Below are 18,562 nucleotides of genomic sequence, written 5' to 3'. Positions count from 1 at the left end.
TCCAGACTAGCTCTCAGTGCATTTTTATTCAGCCTGTTAACTTCAGTTAGTGTGAAGACCTTTTAAAATTGAAACAATTGCACAAATCCAAGAAGGTAGGCAGTAAGCTATTCAACAATCATTTATAAACTTGGTCATAATTTAAGTTTATAATATTCATAACAAAAATTAAAATGTCAGAGCTATTTGTGAATGCTAAATTCAAGGGAGCCAAAAGAAGCAATTTGTTTCCAAATTCTTTCACCATAAATTTAAGAGTAAAAAGCCTGTAGCATGAAAGCCATTTAATGTGATTTACTGTCTCTAGCTATCATGACATGGCTGTTTGAAGTTTCCCTGTGACTACTGCTTAATTCTAAGATCTGTTTTAATGGGTGACATGCCAAAGGTGTTTGAAGGGTTTATTTGGCTTTCTACAAGGTGAAAACGTCTCACTCCTACTACAATTTCAGAGTTGGTATACCTACTTCATTGCCATAAGAAACTTCCCTCTACATTGTAAATTACACCATTTACAGGAGACTCAAGATTCTGATACAAGATTTTTCAAGAGTTACAAATAATTATACTTGATGTGCTCACAAAGAGTCACAAATAATTATGCCTAACTCAGCCCTCAGAAAGAGTCAAAGAACACCCAACATACTGAGAACATTGTTTGATCTCATCTTTGAAATACACACACCCTGAGTGGTTTTTAGAATAATGAAGTGTTTGCTTCACCAACTAAGTTGCTGGGAAAAAAAAATACTGAAGATTCAAATGGTCTAATGTAAAAATAGTACCACCCTTGGAGTAAATTTACATTACCATCATTGTGGGAAATCTCACTGTGCTGCACCACACAGGAGGCAGAAGGCAGGGCATAGAAAACCATATGCCCGAGTCCCATCTACATTACTACTACAAATTTCACACAAACAGTAGTGATGACAGCTAAATTTTTTCTGAAAGCAATTAACTCCCACACTGTGGAGACAGCTTTCACAGCTGTTAAAGGTACTATCTGTCTACACGAGGCAAGTATGTATGCTGACTTCTGGCTATAGCCATCTCCCTTGAATGACAGACAATACAAAGCTACGAAGGTCACCTCAGCGTCCGCTGGCTTTTCAGTAAGTTCTGAAGACCTATGAGCCCCTCCTTCCTTTCAGACCAGTTGGAGCTGGCACAGTGGTTCAGGACCTCAGCCACATCTTCAGTCTGCCGCAGGTAGTGCGGAATGCCCCCATTCCTGGAACCATAGGAGCGCTCGGAGCAAGCACTTGATGCATCACTGTTAGCATCATCATCTGAGTACATCCCATAGGGTTCATATCTTCTTCTCACGGGCTTTTTCTGGAAGAGGGGAAACTCAGTGTAAGTAAATTATATATAATTACATCAATTCCCAGAGAAAAGTGTTCTATCTATAATCACTAACAAAGGAAGATTAATGCTGTTGTTATAGTGACATACATGTATATAGATAGATGTCACCGAGCACTGCCTGCTTACCACTCTCAGTAGAGCAAGACAGATCCCAGTGATTTCAGTGAGAATATTAAAATGAACAGGGGAGCAAGGACTGTCTTCCCCAGCACAAGAACTAGATACTTAAGCCCATTAGAATTAGCTACAAGTAATGAAAACACATGTTGTTTTATGGTAAATAAAGGTCAGTTTCATTGTTACAGATTGTGATGATATAATCTCTATTTCAAGAAAAAAGATAAGGAAGAAAAAGCTGAAGGAATCTGTGCTGGCATGCACAGTCACTTTGATATTGATAATGAAGTGACTCTAGAAATGCACTGGGATACAGGCCATCACAATTCTCTGTTAGTTTGGGCGAGATTGTTTTGTTAAGTTTTGTTTTTTTAAACAGAGGTTCCTAAGGGAGTTGAGTAATCAAATCCCACTCATTTCCATGGCATAAGGGGACCTAATTCCCTTAGGTAACATCTTGAACAACCTCAGTACTTACAGAATGGATGTTACAATAATTTTGACAGCAAAACAAATTGTATACTACAAAGTAAACTCTTAAGTGAACCTTAACAGAACAGGATTGATATAACCACGTATCAGAGAAGATTGCCTATATTCTACAGTGTTTGCTACAGAATTCCTTCCAGTGTCCAGTCCTGCAGTTCTCAGACTTGTGAAGCCAGCAGAGTTTTGCTTCCACTAGGACTGCAGGATTGAAGCGTAGAAATTAACTCAAGTGCAGTATCATGGGTGTTAGCAACAGGCTGGGGAAAGTTTGAAAGTAGAAATAAAAAGTCAAGAAAGCACTAGTACCTTGCTCCTGGAGTCTCCTAACAGCTGTAGAGGCAGGAAAATATTGAAGGGTGGGAAAAAGCATAGAGAATTATGTCAGAAGCTTATGTCGGGTTTTTGTTTTTGCAACAAAAATGTATAGCAAATGTGTCTTAGCAAATTAAAAAAAAAACAGTTTACGCAAAATAAAAGTGGGTATAATAATGGCTGGCATTATTTCCTATCTGCTGCACTAACACACATTTCCTACAATTTCTATTAGAGAGCTTGGAAGTGAAATTATCTGTTAATAAGTTTCAGATGGCAGATCTAAACGCAGCATCTCTCTTCCTGCTTTTCAGAAACGTTGCTTCTGGAAGATACCAGTTTTGGAGAGTGATTTATTTCCCTACACGTTATCGCTAGCTTTAGATTTTAGAATCTTAAAGAAATTCTGATGTCAAGGAACCACTATCTACAATACACCACACATTTAATCATCTTCACTTAACCCGATTCTCTTTCAACCCACAGTTCTTACACTGCGCTTTTTTTTGAAGCTTAGCTCCTTTAAAGACAACCTGGCTGGCACCACTGACTTAAAGGCCTTAACGCCAAAGTTTCCATCACCCTTTGAGCTTTTCTGACAGATCCAAGCACTGATTCACAGTATAGGCAGTGTGCTTTTAGGCCAAGTCCAGCTCTTGAACAGAAGCAGTGGATCCAATGAGAACTGTAATGCACGGAGCAGAGGTCATAGAATGACCCGCTGGGTGTTTTGCTTAAACTTGAGTATTTGGCAAAGGCCATTGCTGGAGAAGTTCTTTTCACTTCCTACTGGAGGAAAAAGAATACCTGTCTGAGAACAAGGCTGCTGGGTAAAAGATGGCATCACACTACTCTCTCAAAAGGAGCCCAAACACAGTTTGTAAATTGCCTGTTGAGAGAAGAAAACTAAGAAAGAACAAATTGGGGTGGTGGGAAAGAAGGGGTAAATAAGATCGTATTGCATCCCCTAAGATCATACCAATTCAGACGGATCAGCTAAGGTAGCAGAACTACTTACTCTCCAGCTAGACTCAAGGCTTTCCCTTCTAAATGTTTAACTCTTTAAATAACATTTTAACATTCCAGTATAATGTTACCTAATTTAAAAGAGTACAATATTGAAAAGAAAACTCCCTAAGTATAGCTAAAGATTAAGTGACACCGAGAGATCTTGGTGACCAGCAGTGAATTGGAACACCACCGTGACCCTCTTCTCCCACAAGAAACCAGTATTCAACAAGAGTTCATGTTCTGGGATAAGGTCTCATTTCACTTACACAGGCAAACCATCACCTTTAATTATGCTGTGAACTACAGTGGCAAATTTGAAGTGAAACTGGCAGAAACTGAGCAGAAACTGGCTCACAAGCTGCTGAATTTGGTAACAAAAATGCCCCACTAACAATTGAATGATACGCTGTGTCACTCTGCATGATTCACAAGCACTTTTTTATTTTTATGGAAAGAGATTTATTTATTTTTAAAGACACTTCTCTGAGTACTCTAGTAATACTCTAGAAAAAGAAGCGACGTGAGCTGGTTGACAATCAAATACAAAAAGGAAAATGATGTTAGCCATCATTAGAGAAAGTAAACTAGGAAATGGAGAAAAAAAGAACATCTTTCACAAACTATGGGATAATGTTTTTTTCTTGAGGGAAAATCTGAGGTATCTGCCTTGGATACATCAGGAAATCCTACCCTCAGCTCAGGTCTAGAGCTGAGGAAGACTCAAGGTACACTGGTACCCAGATAATGCTGTAGAATAATTGAGCCTGCCTCTACACACTCTCTTTCCCCCGAGACAAATGCAAAGGCTTGTGATAACACCCATCTTCAGAAGAGCAGAAGACATTTTCTGGGTTCTACCCAAGAGATTTTATACTACAATAAGATTATACAGGACAATGAAAGTTTCAAAATGGTAATAAATCACCAAATGTTTAGAAACCACTGGTGGCACACTACACAAACACACTTCAGTTTAACTGCATGAGATGGTACCAGTTACAGACAAGCCAAGCTAGGAGCCAGGTGCAAGTAACAGAGCAGGAAGTGGCAGAGCTCTCAACTCTACTTGAAACCGAATCCAGAATCGACACTAGAAGAGAACACTGTGTTTTCCAGACAAAATCCTCATGCAGTTAATGGAATTAATGCAAATCCCTTCACCACAGGTGCTGAGCACTCCTATGTTGCTGCGTATGTCTTCCGACAGCAAAGTTAAAGCCAAACAGCTGACTCAACCCATCCTGCAGCTCCAGCATTGAGCCTCACCAGTCTGTTTGATAACTCCAGAGATCTGAGGTGGAACGAGGAAACGAATGCTGCTGCCAATATACCCAAACACAACACAACACAAGGTAACTAACTCTACAGCATCAGACACTGGCACATTCAGAACAAAGCTACTTAGAAAGAGGAGAACGTACGTACAGGTAACTTTAAGCCACTTTCCGGTGTCGGAAGCATTTTGTATTTTTCCTCTTACCAGTGCATCAGCCACAGCAGCCTCCAGATCTGTGCTTGTGCTCAGGACTCGCATGGCATTCACAGAAGCAGGCATCCTGCCTGGCTGTCCGAGTCCAAACCGGTCTGCACAAAAGACAACATTGAAAGGGATTGTTAAATGAATTCACATTCACTTGGAATCCTAATCAGGTGTCTGAGCAGCACTCCCCAAAGGCTCTGGGAACTCTCAGTACTTTTTCATTAAAGACTCTTTTATCCACAAGTCTACAGAGTTTGCTATGACAGTAAGAAATAAACTATTGTTTGGTAGATCCCAGAGACAATTCCAGATCCTCAGGGCATGTCTTTTTCTTTTTCTTTCTTTCTTTTTTTTTTTTTTTTTTTTTTTTAAGCTGGGAAAAAGGGTATCTATTTTGTGTTTCCTTTTAACAGAAGTTGTTTCAGTTTTATTTTAATGTTGGAGGCAGACATGCAGGTCCCAGTCTGGCTCTCTCATAGATTAACAGAAAACTTCTCATTAACTTCAGAGAAACAGAATCGTGCCCGGTGTCAGGACATGTTAATACCAGAGCACTCATCCATCCTGCAGCTTTTTTCTCAGGCAAGGATGTGAGATTAGCAGCAGCAGATTAGCCTATTTTATGTTGTAAGGCTTGATTAACCGGTAGAATATCACCCTATGCCCCCCAGAATAAAAATAAAAGGTTTATTATTTGTTTGTGAGGTGACTCCAATTTTAGTTTTATTACTGTTCTGGAGAAGCAGCTTAAATGTACATTGGACTCAAATACAATTTTAAAGTTTTATGACAAACCAAAACTGTTTGTTTTTTTTTTCCTAATCAAACAATACCATCTTTCTCCCCTTGAATTTGATGGCAAAGCTCTCAATGGCATCCAAAGCAACCGGATTGGGTCCAAAGTGCCATTTACATTCCCAGTATTAATTAGCTTACTTTATCATTTGCCCAGAGTCTGAGAAAAATGTTACTGAAATGAGTATCTTTGAGCAAAAGCCAAATTCAGAAAGCCATCACTAGCAGGGACATGGCAGAATCAGCAACTTGAGGATCACAGGCCAGGCTCTGGCAGCGTGGCACTTCCAAATCACAGGAGATGAGATGCACCGTTTCTGGATTCCTTGCTCGTCTATAACCAGAAAGAGATGGCTTTCAGCAGAGTTTTTGCTTCCACCAGGGGCTGTCTTTGCTCACTCCTTCTGGGACATACCTAATACCTGTCCCCTGCCAGTAAGAGTTTTGCCAGCAATTTCAGAGGTGCGCCAATCGAGCTGGCTGAACCCATTTAACAGACCTTCAGCTGACCCACACTGAATGCAGTCATCGAGCAGCCAGAGAAGGGGATCGAGTCACGTAGGTCTTTTATTAGTTCCTCTACATTTAATTTTATGAAGGAAAACAACTGCTTCTTAAAATATGTAACTGCATTGTGGGTTTCCACAAGAATGAACATTATATTCAGCAGCTTACTGTATTTAGTTTCAAAAACTTATCACAAAGCTTCATGTTTTTCTCTTTAGAAGCCTACTGCACTGAGATCCCTTTTAAGGAAATCAGCTCACACTGACCTGTGTAAGTTAAACCTGAGACTGAAGCTTGCCAGTCTCCCATCCTAACTTTAAAGCTGTACCTGAGTATGTCAGAGCAAGGATTAAGCTACTGAGGGGAAAATAAGGAAGATTTGACAAACCTAAAATATTTTACTAAGAAAAAAAAATGAAGATTAGCATGTATTTCAGAAACGTTACCAAAACTTACTGTTTCCCAGTTATGCAACCAGACAAGACATTTCTGATTTACAACAAAAGCACATTTTCTACAAAACACATTACAAGAGAAAAAAAAAAATAAAAAAAAAATCTTAAAACTACTGCCAAAAAGTAATCAAATCATGACATTTCACAAAGAAATAAAAGTTGTGTGTGTTATCACTATCCCCTTTTTTAATGCACTTGGGTTGAAGATTATTTCCAATATTTAGTTGAAACGGTACTTCATCCCTAACATGGAAAGATCTGTATACTCTTAATGGAAGCACAGAGAACATGGCAATGCATTAGGTCAGATTGCAGCTAAAGTCACTGCTACAAAGATAAATACTATAACGATGTAGAGAAGACAAGTATTTTCCTAAGTGCAAATTATAACTGGTATAGTACGAAGGCTGCAAAGTTCTGGACTCAGTTTTATGTTTGAACCCAACTAGATGACATTACTCAAGTCTTCCTGAGATCAGAATTTGGCTTTATAGCTTTGAAATAACATAGCATCGTATCATACCATTGTTACTTCTTTTCACGTTAATTTAGTATTACATTAGAAAAGGGAAGATAGTTTGGTTTTTTGTTGTTTTGGTTTTTAGATGAAGAACAGAATGACAAAGTAATTCAATCGTAGATCAGTTTAAATACCCAGCATAAAATAAAATGGAGCTGATTAATCAAATTGAGTAAGTATAACATGGCATGCTGACTTTTATTTGACCTCACAGCTAGAAGGATTTTTTACTTTTTATTTTTAAATACTTCTTTCAGTGATCTTTAAATTCTTGACACCCAAGTCACCCTGGGCTTCTCCCACACTACTGCCACACCTGAACTCAGAAATGAGATCTTAGGAGGGACCCCAGCATATCCCTAACATAGGGATGGGGACACATTTGACTCCAGGAATAACCAGTATAGGCAAGCCCGATCTTAATGTCAAGAAATAAGCTGGGCAGTGTGAGCTCTGACCACATTTGCTTGTCTCCCTAGCTAGATTAATTATGCTTGTTACTTGTTGAAAAATCCCAAACTTTTTTCCCCCTGATTTTGCCACTTCTAGGGAGATTTGGGGCTACTTTAGGACAAAGATGACCGTATAAAATTTTATCATGCTTTATACCAAGCCACAGGAGCCAAGCATGAAGTGATTATCATAGGAAGTTGAATGTAAAAAAGCTTAAGCTTGTATCTGTATCAGAATTGAGGGTCTCTTTTAATCTTCAGTGCTATTTTATTAAACACAAATTCTAATTGCCGCTTTGAAAAATGCAAGAGTCAAATCTGCTTGCATCATTTCTGCAGTTACCTGATAAGGGAAATGTTTTGAAAGTTTTAGTTAATTGACATCAATTTAACTGCACTTAAGAGAAACAGAACATTTTTCACTCCCTACCTGAGGGGGGTTAATTAAATATATTTTAGTGTCACTCATTCCGTATGCAATTTTAGCATCCGAGCAAACACTGAAGCCCTCATTCATCTTCTACACCATCTTTGTCCCCACAATTAAGTTTCTATTGACCCCAAACTAGCAGCCCTCATAAATTTACTTTTAGGACTTCTAGTGAAATACCCTGATTTCAAGGGAACTTCAGGAACTGCACAACTGCAAATCCAGCACTGGGGTGGGGAAGAAGGCAATTGGAATACGCAGATTTTTCTCATTATATCTATGCATTAGTCTCCTGATGCAGTGCCCCATGAAATTAATGGAATCATTTTTCCCCACAGCTTCCATGCTCTTTGGATAAGGTCTTCAGTATTATATGGAGGATGGATCATGTATTATGCTCCAAAGTTCATTTTGAAAGCTCATCAGGTGCTTAATTCTTGCTGCTTTTGTGAATTTTGGACAGGATCCTGCAAAGCACTTCCATTAACAGAGACAGGAGTCTGAAAAATTTAGTAATAAATGGGATAAGACCCACTGGGATCCAGTCTTAAGCATTGGGAACTGCTACACTGCTAAAGAGGAAATATAAACATAAATTGCAAGGACTCTGCATCATTCAGGAGTGAGCCCATGCTGTACAACTGATCCAATTTACAGGAGAATTGAGAAAGCCCTGGATCACCCTTTGTTTAAACACTGCTCACAATGTTCCTAAAATACACAAAATTAAAAACATTCAATAAATAAAATTCAAAAGAAAAAGCCACGTTGAACAGAACAGAACAAAAAGCCTCACAGCGGTGAGAAGCACATGCCAAGTGCTGGCTGATGCACATGACAGCAAATGTTAAAATGGTGTAATACAAGACTACATATAAGAAGCAGAGTCATGCAGTTAGCGCTTGTTCACCTGACTGCCCAACAGAATCAGCAGTGGAGAGAGCACTAGTGGACCTGGAATGACGTCGAGAAGCTGCAAGTAGAAGGAATGGCAACACCCACAGGATTAACATACATTTAACCCGAGACAGAAAATGCCACAATCCAAGGGGGATGCAAGTGACCACTACCAGTAAACGTGTCTCGTAGCGACAGGGAAATGACGCTGTATATGAATGCATAACAGATACAGTGCAAGCCCCACAGTGATACCTCCGTCTGTAGCTTCTCCTCCCTCTCCCCCATGACCATAAACACGATGCATGACAAAACTCATTTGTAACCGTCCCAAACCCGGTGCGTTCAGCAAAGAGAACCAGTATGCATCAGTCCCGCTCCAGAAGCACAGGTCTGGAAGATGACACCATGAGAACATGGAGCATATAACCACAGAGCAGGATTTAGATTTGTCTGATCTAAACCCCACAGTGAAGCCATGATCAATGATTACAAATTGTGCTTGCAGCATTTTTCCAAAACACTGGAGCCTATGCACAAGAAAACAACATTTACAAAGAGAATGAAAAACCACAGAAGTAGGAAGAGTGCAAGGAGTCATACAGGGAGGCCACTCAACCACTGCCTATAGGTGTTTTGGTTTGGGCTTTGGCTTTTTCTCTTAAAATAAACACACGTATTGTAGCTGTTGCTTCTACTGATGGTCTCTTGCTTTAACAAATTTTGCATACACATTTTTTAATCTAATTATACACCTATGTGCCTACACAGATATTGATCTGAATACGCACATACGTGCATCTAGAATCACACCATTTGTAAACAAATTGTTAACAGCAACAGAACAGGCAGTAGCACAAAAGCTGAAGCCAAATATAGCTCCCAGTTCAATTCCCAACTGTCAGCAGCAATGAATCACAAAATGCCTTTGGAGAGATTTTCAGTTCTTGGATTCAGCATAAAGGTGAGATACTTATGAAGGCAAACGGAAAGCCCAGCAATTGCTGTATTACAGCAAGTTAGCTTCTCAAAAAAGTTTTTGCCTGTGTCTAGCAATGATGCTCACTTAAAGCAACTGTCCCAAGAATCTGCCCATGTGAGCAGTTTGTCATCAGACTCACTGGAGGCTTTGTTGCGTTAACATCATTACTAATACTGTCAAGAAACTGAAAAAATGAACCCAAATCACCATGCAATGTAAATAAGATCTGCCAGTTGTGCATATAAATGTGCAATAGAAAAGGTGTAAGGTTTCTGCTCAATACAAAGCATTTGTAAACAAATACTAATATAATATAAAAGAGAAATTAGCAAAATGAGAAAATTTAAGTTCTCTCCCAGCTGTAACAGCTTGGCTAAGAGCTCTACAAAATATGGTCTTTAAATATGTAGAACACATGCTTTTATGCAAGAGAACAATCCCACTGACACTGTAAGTAACTTAGGGAACATTTCCAGGATCAGTGCCGGATTACAGACTGAACCTCACAATCAGAATTCTGAGCTTGCGATTGCTTTCTTCGGAGCCATCCAGCTGTGCCTCTGTGGATGTCACTGCAAGATCAAGGCCCAAGAGGGAAGAGCCATAATAAAATAAGAATTAAAAAATCACATCTCTGCAAGGAGACTCAGTGTACAGTGACTCTTCACTGGTGTTTCCTAATTTCAAAAGCAACGTGTTTGATGCTTAGACATGCCTATTTGCACAGCAGCATTGAAAATAAGCAATTTGCAAGGCCAGGATGTCAGTGTTGACACTGATCACAATAGTGCTAAATGCAAGAATACTGTCATTTACATATAACTAGCTTAAGTATAATTCACTAATGTAAAGTTAATCTTATATTATTTCAGCATTAATGTAAGATGAACTGGATTCTAAAAATATTGTAGTGGAATCATCCTGTTTTAGCTTAAATTGCTATATATATATATATATATATACACATACACACAGATTTCTTTGAGATGAATTACAAGTTACAGAATTAAGCTGACATACACATTTAAGCTTACAGTATTTCAATGAAAACACAAGAAAAAAGACAGCAGGATAGCAACAATACTGGCATATTATTATATTGATACTTTCTCCCCACTTTCAATCTTCCCTTCCATTAATTACTTCTCTAACAACTGCATTTCTAGAAATGCAATCATCTTCAGATAATTAAATAGTTAATTATTTAAAATTTGTTAAAAATGAAATGCTCCTCCTCCCCACAATGAAACTTGTTTCAACCACTGTAATAGACATCTCTAACTGGTATTTCATATTCAGTGTACAAGTCAGACTCCGTGGTGCACCAAATTCACACCAACTGTGATTCTGGTACACTGCATTTATATTTCAGAGCAAGGGCTCAGAAGACTGTATCTTAATTAATGTATTTTCACTACGATAGAAGAGAGACAGTACAAAAATAGAATACTAACAAGTTAACCCCGAAATCCAAATGCCTACACACACTGGGTGAAGAAAACAGCCTCATCCAAAATTGAAACAAGACAGGTAACTATAAAAACAAGCATATTTACCTCCCCTTCATGGCTCTGGTATCAAATCAGCTTCACTTAGTCAAAAAAATTCATTAATCTATCAAAAAGAGCTATGAATGAAGTTCTGAGTAATAATCTGAACTCCACTCATTTCTCAACAAAAATTGTGCTAATTGCAGATAAAGCGAATAGATTTCATAGCTCAATAGATTAAATGAAGTTTTGAACCCAAAAGCCTCTTGAAGATTCCACTCTACATCACTGAAGTCAATGGGAATTTTGCCAATGATTTCATATGGATGAAGACAATGAGCCTCTCCACTGACAGCATTTGAAGTTGAGATGAATAAATGAATCGATAATGAGAATAGCTATGTAGATTTAAACGATTATGCAAAGTACAGAATATTTAACTAGGAGAACCAAATCAGAATTTTTTGTCCACCTATCCGCATTTTTCATAACCTTTTCTTACTATTTGATCTGTTGGAGAATTAGGCCCAAAACGCTACTTATACACTACTACTTATAACTGTATTTTGTCACTAGGTGCAAAATAAATCTTGTAATAAATTCTTCAATCTTGACCACATCTCTAAGAGTTTCTTTCTCACTTTTAATACCACATGCACATCTATCAAATTACTATGTAAAGGAAAAGGGCCTGGAGATAAACTATGTTTCATTATGTCTGAGATGACAAGTATTTCATACAAGAAGCAATGTATTTGGTTGAATATATATGATATGATATTTGATCAGAAACATTAACTATTCTGTTTTCAGACCTGTGCAGAATAAAACTTCTGCATATGTTAAGTGTAATGAGATTTTCTATTTGTACTGTACACTTAAGCTGCATGATGATGCTCCTTTAAAACTTCATCCTTTCCATGATTTTAGTGTGCTTGGAAGTCTCCTGCACATGTAACCTGTTAAATTCATGATCGATGTCGTATAAAACCTCTATAAAAAAAGAGCTTCCACCTCTTTATTGTAGGATTACTAAATCCTAATAATAGAAACGAAACTTTTGCTATACCTAGCTTTAAGAAAACCAGATCATGAATAAATTTACCCAACAATAGACTACGATGCTACTGACTACTTCGCTGTGACCTAGAAAATAGAGGCTTGCTCTCCCACAGATTACCATCAGTGCTGTAAAGTGAAGCACAGCAGCCCCGCACAAGCTGATTTAATGAAATTGAAAAATACAATTCAGGCTAAACTATTTTCATTCGAACCGTAAAATACTGCTAATCAGAACTGAAGCATGCAGAAGAAAACAGAAGGGAAACAGGGTTGGAAATAGGGATTGTGTCAGGAATCCAGCAGAGGACAGAAAACAAGCTCATTCCAGCTGGCAGTGTCTTGAAAGGGCAATAAGAACAAGGGAAAAAAAAGGGAAAAAATTGACCCTTAGAGTTCCAATGCCTATGTGTACTCACCAAGTGGAGGAAAGCCCCGAGCAGGGCTTGTATCTCGACTGCTCTCACGGCTGGTATCACGGCTGCACCCCTGACTCATGCTGGGTCGGGGGATACGACTGCTCCGTGCTAGCATGCAGCATGGAGAGTTTCAGAGAAGGTGAACAAGTTTAATGAGGACAGAAAAGCTCAAAGTCAAGTCACATTTCTGTTAGTTATGGTAGTTATTACATTAGTAATTATCACTTGCAGCAGCCAGCTCAGGCCCTTACAAACCAACTACATTACACTCTGAGCTGTGTTTGTAAGGTGAAATTTCAGCAGTATTAAATGTCTGGTTGACGGTATCCTTTTTTCTTAAACAACCTAAGTTCTGTCATTCAAGTAGAGCAGGAGAGCTTCAATCATTTAGGGAAGCTCTACAATTACAAAGCATGCAAAACAGATGAAGATAAAAGAAACCCTTTCGGAAGATTTTTTCCTTAATTATAAGATAAGACAAACACCCTTCTAGAACAAAGAAGAAGCATTTTTAACCAGATTAAAAATTTTTAAGTCACAGTATAATATCTTGCATAGATATGGCTTTTGCAAGGATAGTTTTGTCATGAACAAATACCCTAAGAAAAAAAAAAAATTGTACAGACTTGGAGAGAGATTTTTCCCCAATGAAAGATAATGGGAAAAAGTCATCAAGACTCTAAGTACCTGAAAGGTAAAAAGTGGTTTGAATTTTAAGACTGTTTCTTTTTCTTTTTTTCTTTTTTTTTTTTAAAAAATGAACGCTAACTTCTGAGCATCAAATATTTCTAAAACCTTGTAATTATGGTTTTATATGCAGGCATATTGAGACACATGCATACTTAAGGAGAGCCTTTATATTCTTTACTTTGACAAAACCCTGCATCAACAGGTCTTATCTGTGGTCTGGCAGCTACCAGGTGTTCAATTTCCCACAACTTAATGAGCTCCTGCCTGTCAGCTGTGTCACAAACTCATCATATGCAGTCTTTGTTTGGCCAAATACACGGTAGAAGACAGAATATTAAGCTGCTTTCCTAGTGAAAAACAATGCCATTGGCTTTAGCTGAAGTTTTGTCCGAGGAGGAATAACAGAACTAGACCCTTAAGAAGGCTACTTAACATCAAGGAATTTTATAAAGGGAGTAATTCAGGTACTTAAAACTGGTTTATTCCTCTGCAACACTTCATATGTTAAAATGGCACTTAATTGTCAGTTTACCTTAAAGAACTTAAGTGCTTCTGTGGGCTCATCAAGAAAAGGGATCGTGCATATTCATGTAGCTCCTCTTTTTGATAAGGACATTTATATACTTGAGAAGAACCACACCAGAATATAATGCCTGATTTTGAATGGTCTCTTATACCCTGGCTGTTAGTATCCTTTCAAGCAGAACAGTACAGAACAAAATAGAAACCTTCATATTTAGGCTTTAAAATTCAAATATAAACTAATGCCAGATTCTTTGTCAAATCCCTCCCAAATTTGTAAACCCCAACTAGTGTCTTAGATGAATTAATGGTTCTGATGGCTGAACTTTGATGTCAGACAATACAAGATGAGGTATTGACTAAGTTGGTTAGATCGCCATGTCGAAAACTTCCGAGTGAATTGCATGGCCTTGTAATAAGACAGACTAAATAATGAAGTGGATGAAATTAGGGTCCACAAGTACAGTAATCCCACCTCAGGTTTACAAGAAAAAACAGCTGTCAGGTGAACTACAGGTGAAAGTAATACTCTGAAGTCTTCCACACAAATACTTGCTTGAAATTGAGGGCTCTTTAGAAGCCAACTTCTCATTCTTGGGTCTCATGCTTCTATGTAGAGAATGGTAGCCTTCGCATCACATTTGCACAGTCATTTCTCTCAACAGAGAAGATTTGTCAATCTTTCTATAACACAACCCTACTAAATCTAGCAAAAAGCTCTCTGGAGAGGAGAAGATGTGAATTATTAAAAAATTTAATTAATGTACACAGTACATCATCCTTCCATTACTGATAATAGAAGTATGAATTAAATGCACTTTAACTGCATTAAAACAGTCTAATAGGACAATGCCACAGATGAAACAATATTGACTGCACAAACAGAGGGAATACAAAACTCAGCAACGTGTACTTTATGAGCAATGGTCAAACAAAAGATTCACATGATACTGGATAGATATAAAAGAAAGAAAGAATGGATTTAAAAACAAACAAACATACAAACAAACAAACAAAAAAAAACACAGAATGATGAGTCTGTTGTGGACTCCCAGGCACCTGCCCCATGTTTTGCTTGCTGTGTTGGGTAGAGAAGTTGAGCTATCAGCTATGCAGAGCACTTCCTTTGCGCACTGCCAGAATTAAGGGCCGACAGTGTTGTCATTTAGACAAGTTTCTCATACTCTCAGAGCCTGTGTTTGCAGAACAGGCTGCAAAGGAAGACAAGACAGACAGAAATCTAAATTTCAGAATTCCCAAACTTCAAAAGCTGAACAGAAATTAGGTAAATGACTAGCAAAATTAATTAAAAGGAGTAGGCAAGACAGAAGCCAACAACAAGCCAACAGCCAGCTCTGGACTGAAAGCCTAGAACAGGAACAAAGGTGGGTTGTTTTCAGTAAAATCCCAGCTCTCCAGGTGTGGGCTGTACATCTGGGTTTTACCCATTTTATGCAGACAGGCAGAGGAGATGGATGTGGTTCACACCATTATTAAGTCACACAATTAGGCTGTCTTACCCCTGTGAAAACCAACAAATTCAAATACTACCAGCAAAGCTTGATCATTCCCCTGTTTACCAACCTACCACTTGGAAGAACCTTCCACTTCATTCAAGCCTTAAAAAAAAAAAGTCAGTAAGTCAGTAACACTGCCAAAGCAGCTAATATAAAGCTCTGGAGCAGGGTACACCCAGCAGACGCAAGGCAAGGACTGCCTTCTTGCTTTCCAATAAATACACACAGCATCACTACTTGATAAATAAAGTGCTTCATGAACTGGATAACTAACTGTACCTGCCTGCTTCACTTCTTGGAGAATGACATTATCTCAAATCAATCACTTCTTTCAAATCCAACTCATTGATCAGGGATCTAGCTCCTCACCTTCTAAATTCCGAATCTGGGAAGAGCACCTGGAGCTACATTCCCGCTCTGACACTGGGCTCGAGGAGAGGAGCAGGTAGCTGACCCTCAGCACACACCCACACTGCAATACCAGACAGGACACACAGCTGACTGAGCATCCAACAACATCCAGCTCCAAGGCTTCCAGCAAACAGAAGACACATGAATACCTGAGGTCAGCACAGAAATTAAGCTGGCAGCAATCTACCGATGCTTACAGGCATCCGCGTGCAGATTATCAGCTTATCACCGCCATTGGGTCTGAAAAACGTCCAATGGGGCTTGTATAAAGCCTCGCTGCACACACAGACTTAAACTCTGTGTGCTTACTCTTGCACACCTGGCTGCAAACTCCTAGTTACCCCTGCAAAATACTACGCAACACATCAATGGGAGGGTTCGGGAATTACCCATTTCTAACAGCAAGATTGTTCAATTCCACTGCATGACAACATGAGCACATAATTAGGGGATGCTTCAGGTTATGCACATGCATGTAAAATATGTCAATAGTCCAAAGTCAAAAGCACTGCGCATACATTGCACGCCGTATGTGCACTCAAACACTTCCTTGAATCAGAGGATGAAAAAGTCGATTGATATACTTAGGACCAAAGTGAAAGGGAGTCTATAAAATGAAATGAATGAGAAAAAAATGCCAAGAAAAGATAGGGACTGAAGCAATAAAATAGAAAACAAAATACAATAGCGACTAAGTTATGAAGTCATAAATGCAATGGGGTAATGGTATAAAGATGACAGCTCAAAAATTATCTTCATCCAAGCCAATATTACCATTTTCAAGATTCAATAAAGAGAAAATTTCTGCAACTGAGTGCTAAAGCCAACAGAAGCGTCAGACTGTGGCTCCCACGAGAGCCTGAAAGAACAGGCTTCGGTCAGTCATCAGCCTGGGGGGCAGCTGGAAGTCACATCTGATAGATGTCAGAGCTCTCCCTCACTCCCAAGGAACAAGCACTGGCTGTGTTCACAGGGAGCATGTCAGAGCAATCAGATATAAATTATACTTTCAAAAGAATGCAAGGCTCTCATAATATACCTGAAAGCAGGCAACCCAAGAGTGAGGATTTTACACAAAACGATTTCCCTTTAGATGCTAAACACTGTTTCAAATCAGACCACATAGCGTGATTAGAAGCTTAAGCACATGTGATGGTACTATCCAACATTCCTCATTCACTTTCAAAAGTGGTCTTTTGCAGAAAAACTGCCTCTAATATTTGGGAAACACTAAGTTTTAAAAGTAATGAACAGAAAAGCACAAGGTATTAAGACAGTCATAAAATAGGTCAGACATAACAACAGTATTGAATTTGGAAAAATAATCACAATAAACATGCAATATTTTTATGAATCATAACAGCATGAACACTCAGGTGCTTTAAATGCATTTCAATGCACTTGAATAAGCCACTTCTCTTAACAAAATGCTCTAAATAGAAAGGTAGCTTAGATTTGAAATACAATTGCTAAGGCAACAGTTAAAAATCAATTGACAACAGTGGGGCTCTGATTTCAATCAATGTCATTCTATTAGTAAATTCTTTGAAGATATAAAGCACACTGAATACCTTTTTACTTAAATTCAGATACAAAAGTTCCTATATAATGATGCTTACTCACCTGTTTTAAATAAATTACTCTGCTGATAAATTAGAGAATAAAAACTATCACGCACTATTTACATAACTGTCACTAGGACAAAAATGTTGGAAGCAGAATAATTAAAGTCTAAAATTTCACCTAAGTAAGTGGCTCCAGGATATTCAGGACAGGAGAGGCAAACCACTTGAGCTCTAAAATTTCTAAAATAATCCCAGCAGGTGCTCATCACCCTCGATTCCAGCTGATTGTAAAACTGCTCAACTCATTTTAGGACTAAGCCGCTGGTGCCAAATGGGGTATTTTTGTTGTGATGTTTATTCATGGCAACTGTTCTTGTTGCGTGATCTAATAACATTGCTCATGGCACATCTTGTGTATGAAATTCAACATAACAGCTTTAGGCCTACTTTGAAACTATGGCTCAACCTGGAAAACTAGAATTACCCTCTCAGAAAGCACAACGAAAACCAGAACATTTCCTGAAACAGAACCTTAACTTGCCAGAACTCAGAAGAACGACAATAATACATATACATGTTTCCTAATAAACACGAAAGCCCCTCCTTTGTGCACACTGGCCAGTTTGTCACTGAAGTGACTATTCTTACCTAGTCCTATTCTGTTGGGACTTGTCTCTCGACTGCATCCCTGGCTCCGAGGGATCTTGCTGCGCTTCTCTGCAGATGATGGCACTGGCTGAACTCTGGATGTTCCACCACTCAAGCCACCATATGCGCTTCCTAACAGCTTACCCGGAGAACTAGACCGGCTACCAGCTAGAATAGAACCAGAGACAAGGAAAAACACAGTTAAATAAAGAATTTATTAAAAAAAATCTTATTCTGACAACAAAAATGGAACACAATCAGCTCTAATAAACTGACCCAAAACACAAAGAAAACTAATGAGAGAGTTCCCCAGGGGCTTTAGAAGGAATACCGAGGAAAGCCCATGGAAAATAAACACTGACATCAGCAACTCTGCTTATATGAACTGTGCTGTCCAGTCAGGATCAAGACCAACACAGACAC

General features: G+C 38.6%; 1 protein-coding gene across 24 annotated transcripts in view; it reads right to left on the bottom strand.

Annotated features, from left to right (window-relative positions):
* The window catches only part of CLASP1 (cytoplasmic linker associated protein 1), a 160,981-nt gene that overhangs the window by 50,260 nt on the left and 92,159 nt on the right, over nucleotides 1-18,562 (bottom strand). For 11 of the 24 annotated variants that reach the window (XM_035331631.1, XM_035331628.1, XM_035331630.1 and 8 more), the window contains 6 exons: nucleotides 18,140-18,307; nucleotides 12,787-12,894; nucleotides 8,850-8,912; nucleotides 4,781-4,884; nucleotides 2,284-2,307; nucleotides 1,094-1,338 (listed from right to left, as the gene is read on the bottom strand). In XM_035331631.1, the coding sequence (XP_035187522.1) occupies nucleotides 1,094-1,338; nucleotides 2,284-2,307; nucleotides 4,781-4,884; nucleotides 8,850-8,912; nucleotides 12,787-12,894; nucleotides 18,140-18,307 (712 nt within the window). The remainder of the gene's footprint in view (nucleotides 1-1,093; nucleotides 1,339-2,283; nucleotides 2,308-4,780; nucleotides 4,885-8,849; nucleotides 8,913-12,786; nucleotides 12,895-18,139; nucleotides 18,308-18,562) is intronic. The other 13 variants (XM_035331641.1, XM_035331645.1, XM_035331647.1 and 10 more) reach the window with 5 other exon arrangements.

The sequence above is a fragment of the Oxyura jamaicensis genome, chromosome 7 (genome assembly GCF_011077185.1).
Source record: "Oxyura jamaicensis isolate SHBP4307 breed ruddy duck chromosome 7, BPBGC_Ojam_1.0, whole genome shotgun sequence".
Taxonomy (NCBI): Eukaryota; Metazoa; Chordata; class Aves; order Anseriformes; family Anatidae; genus Oxyura; species Oxyura jamaicensis.
This window is presented reverse-complemented; position numbering and strand designations above follow the sequence as displayed.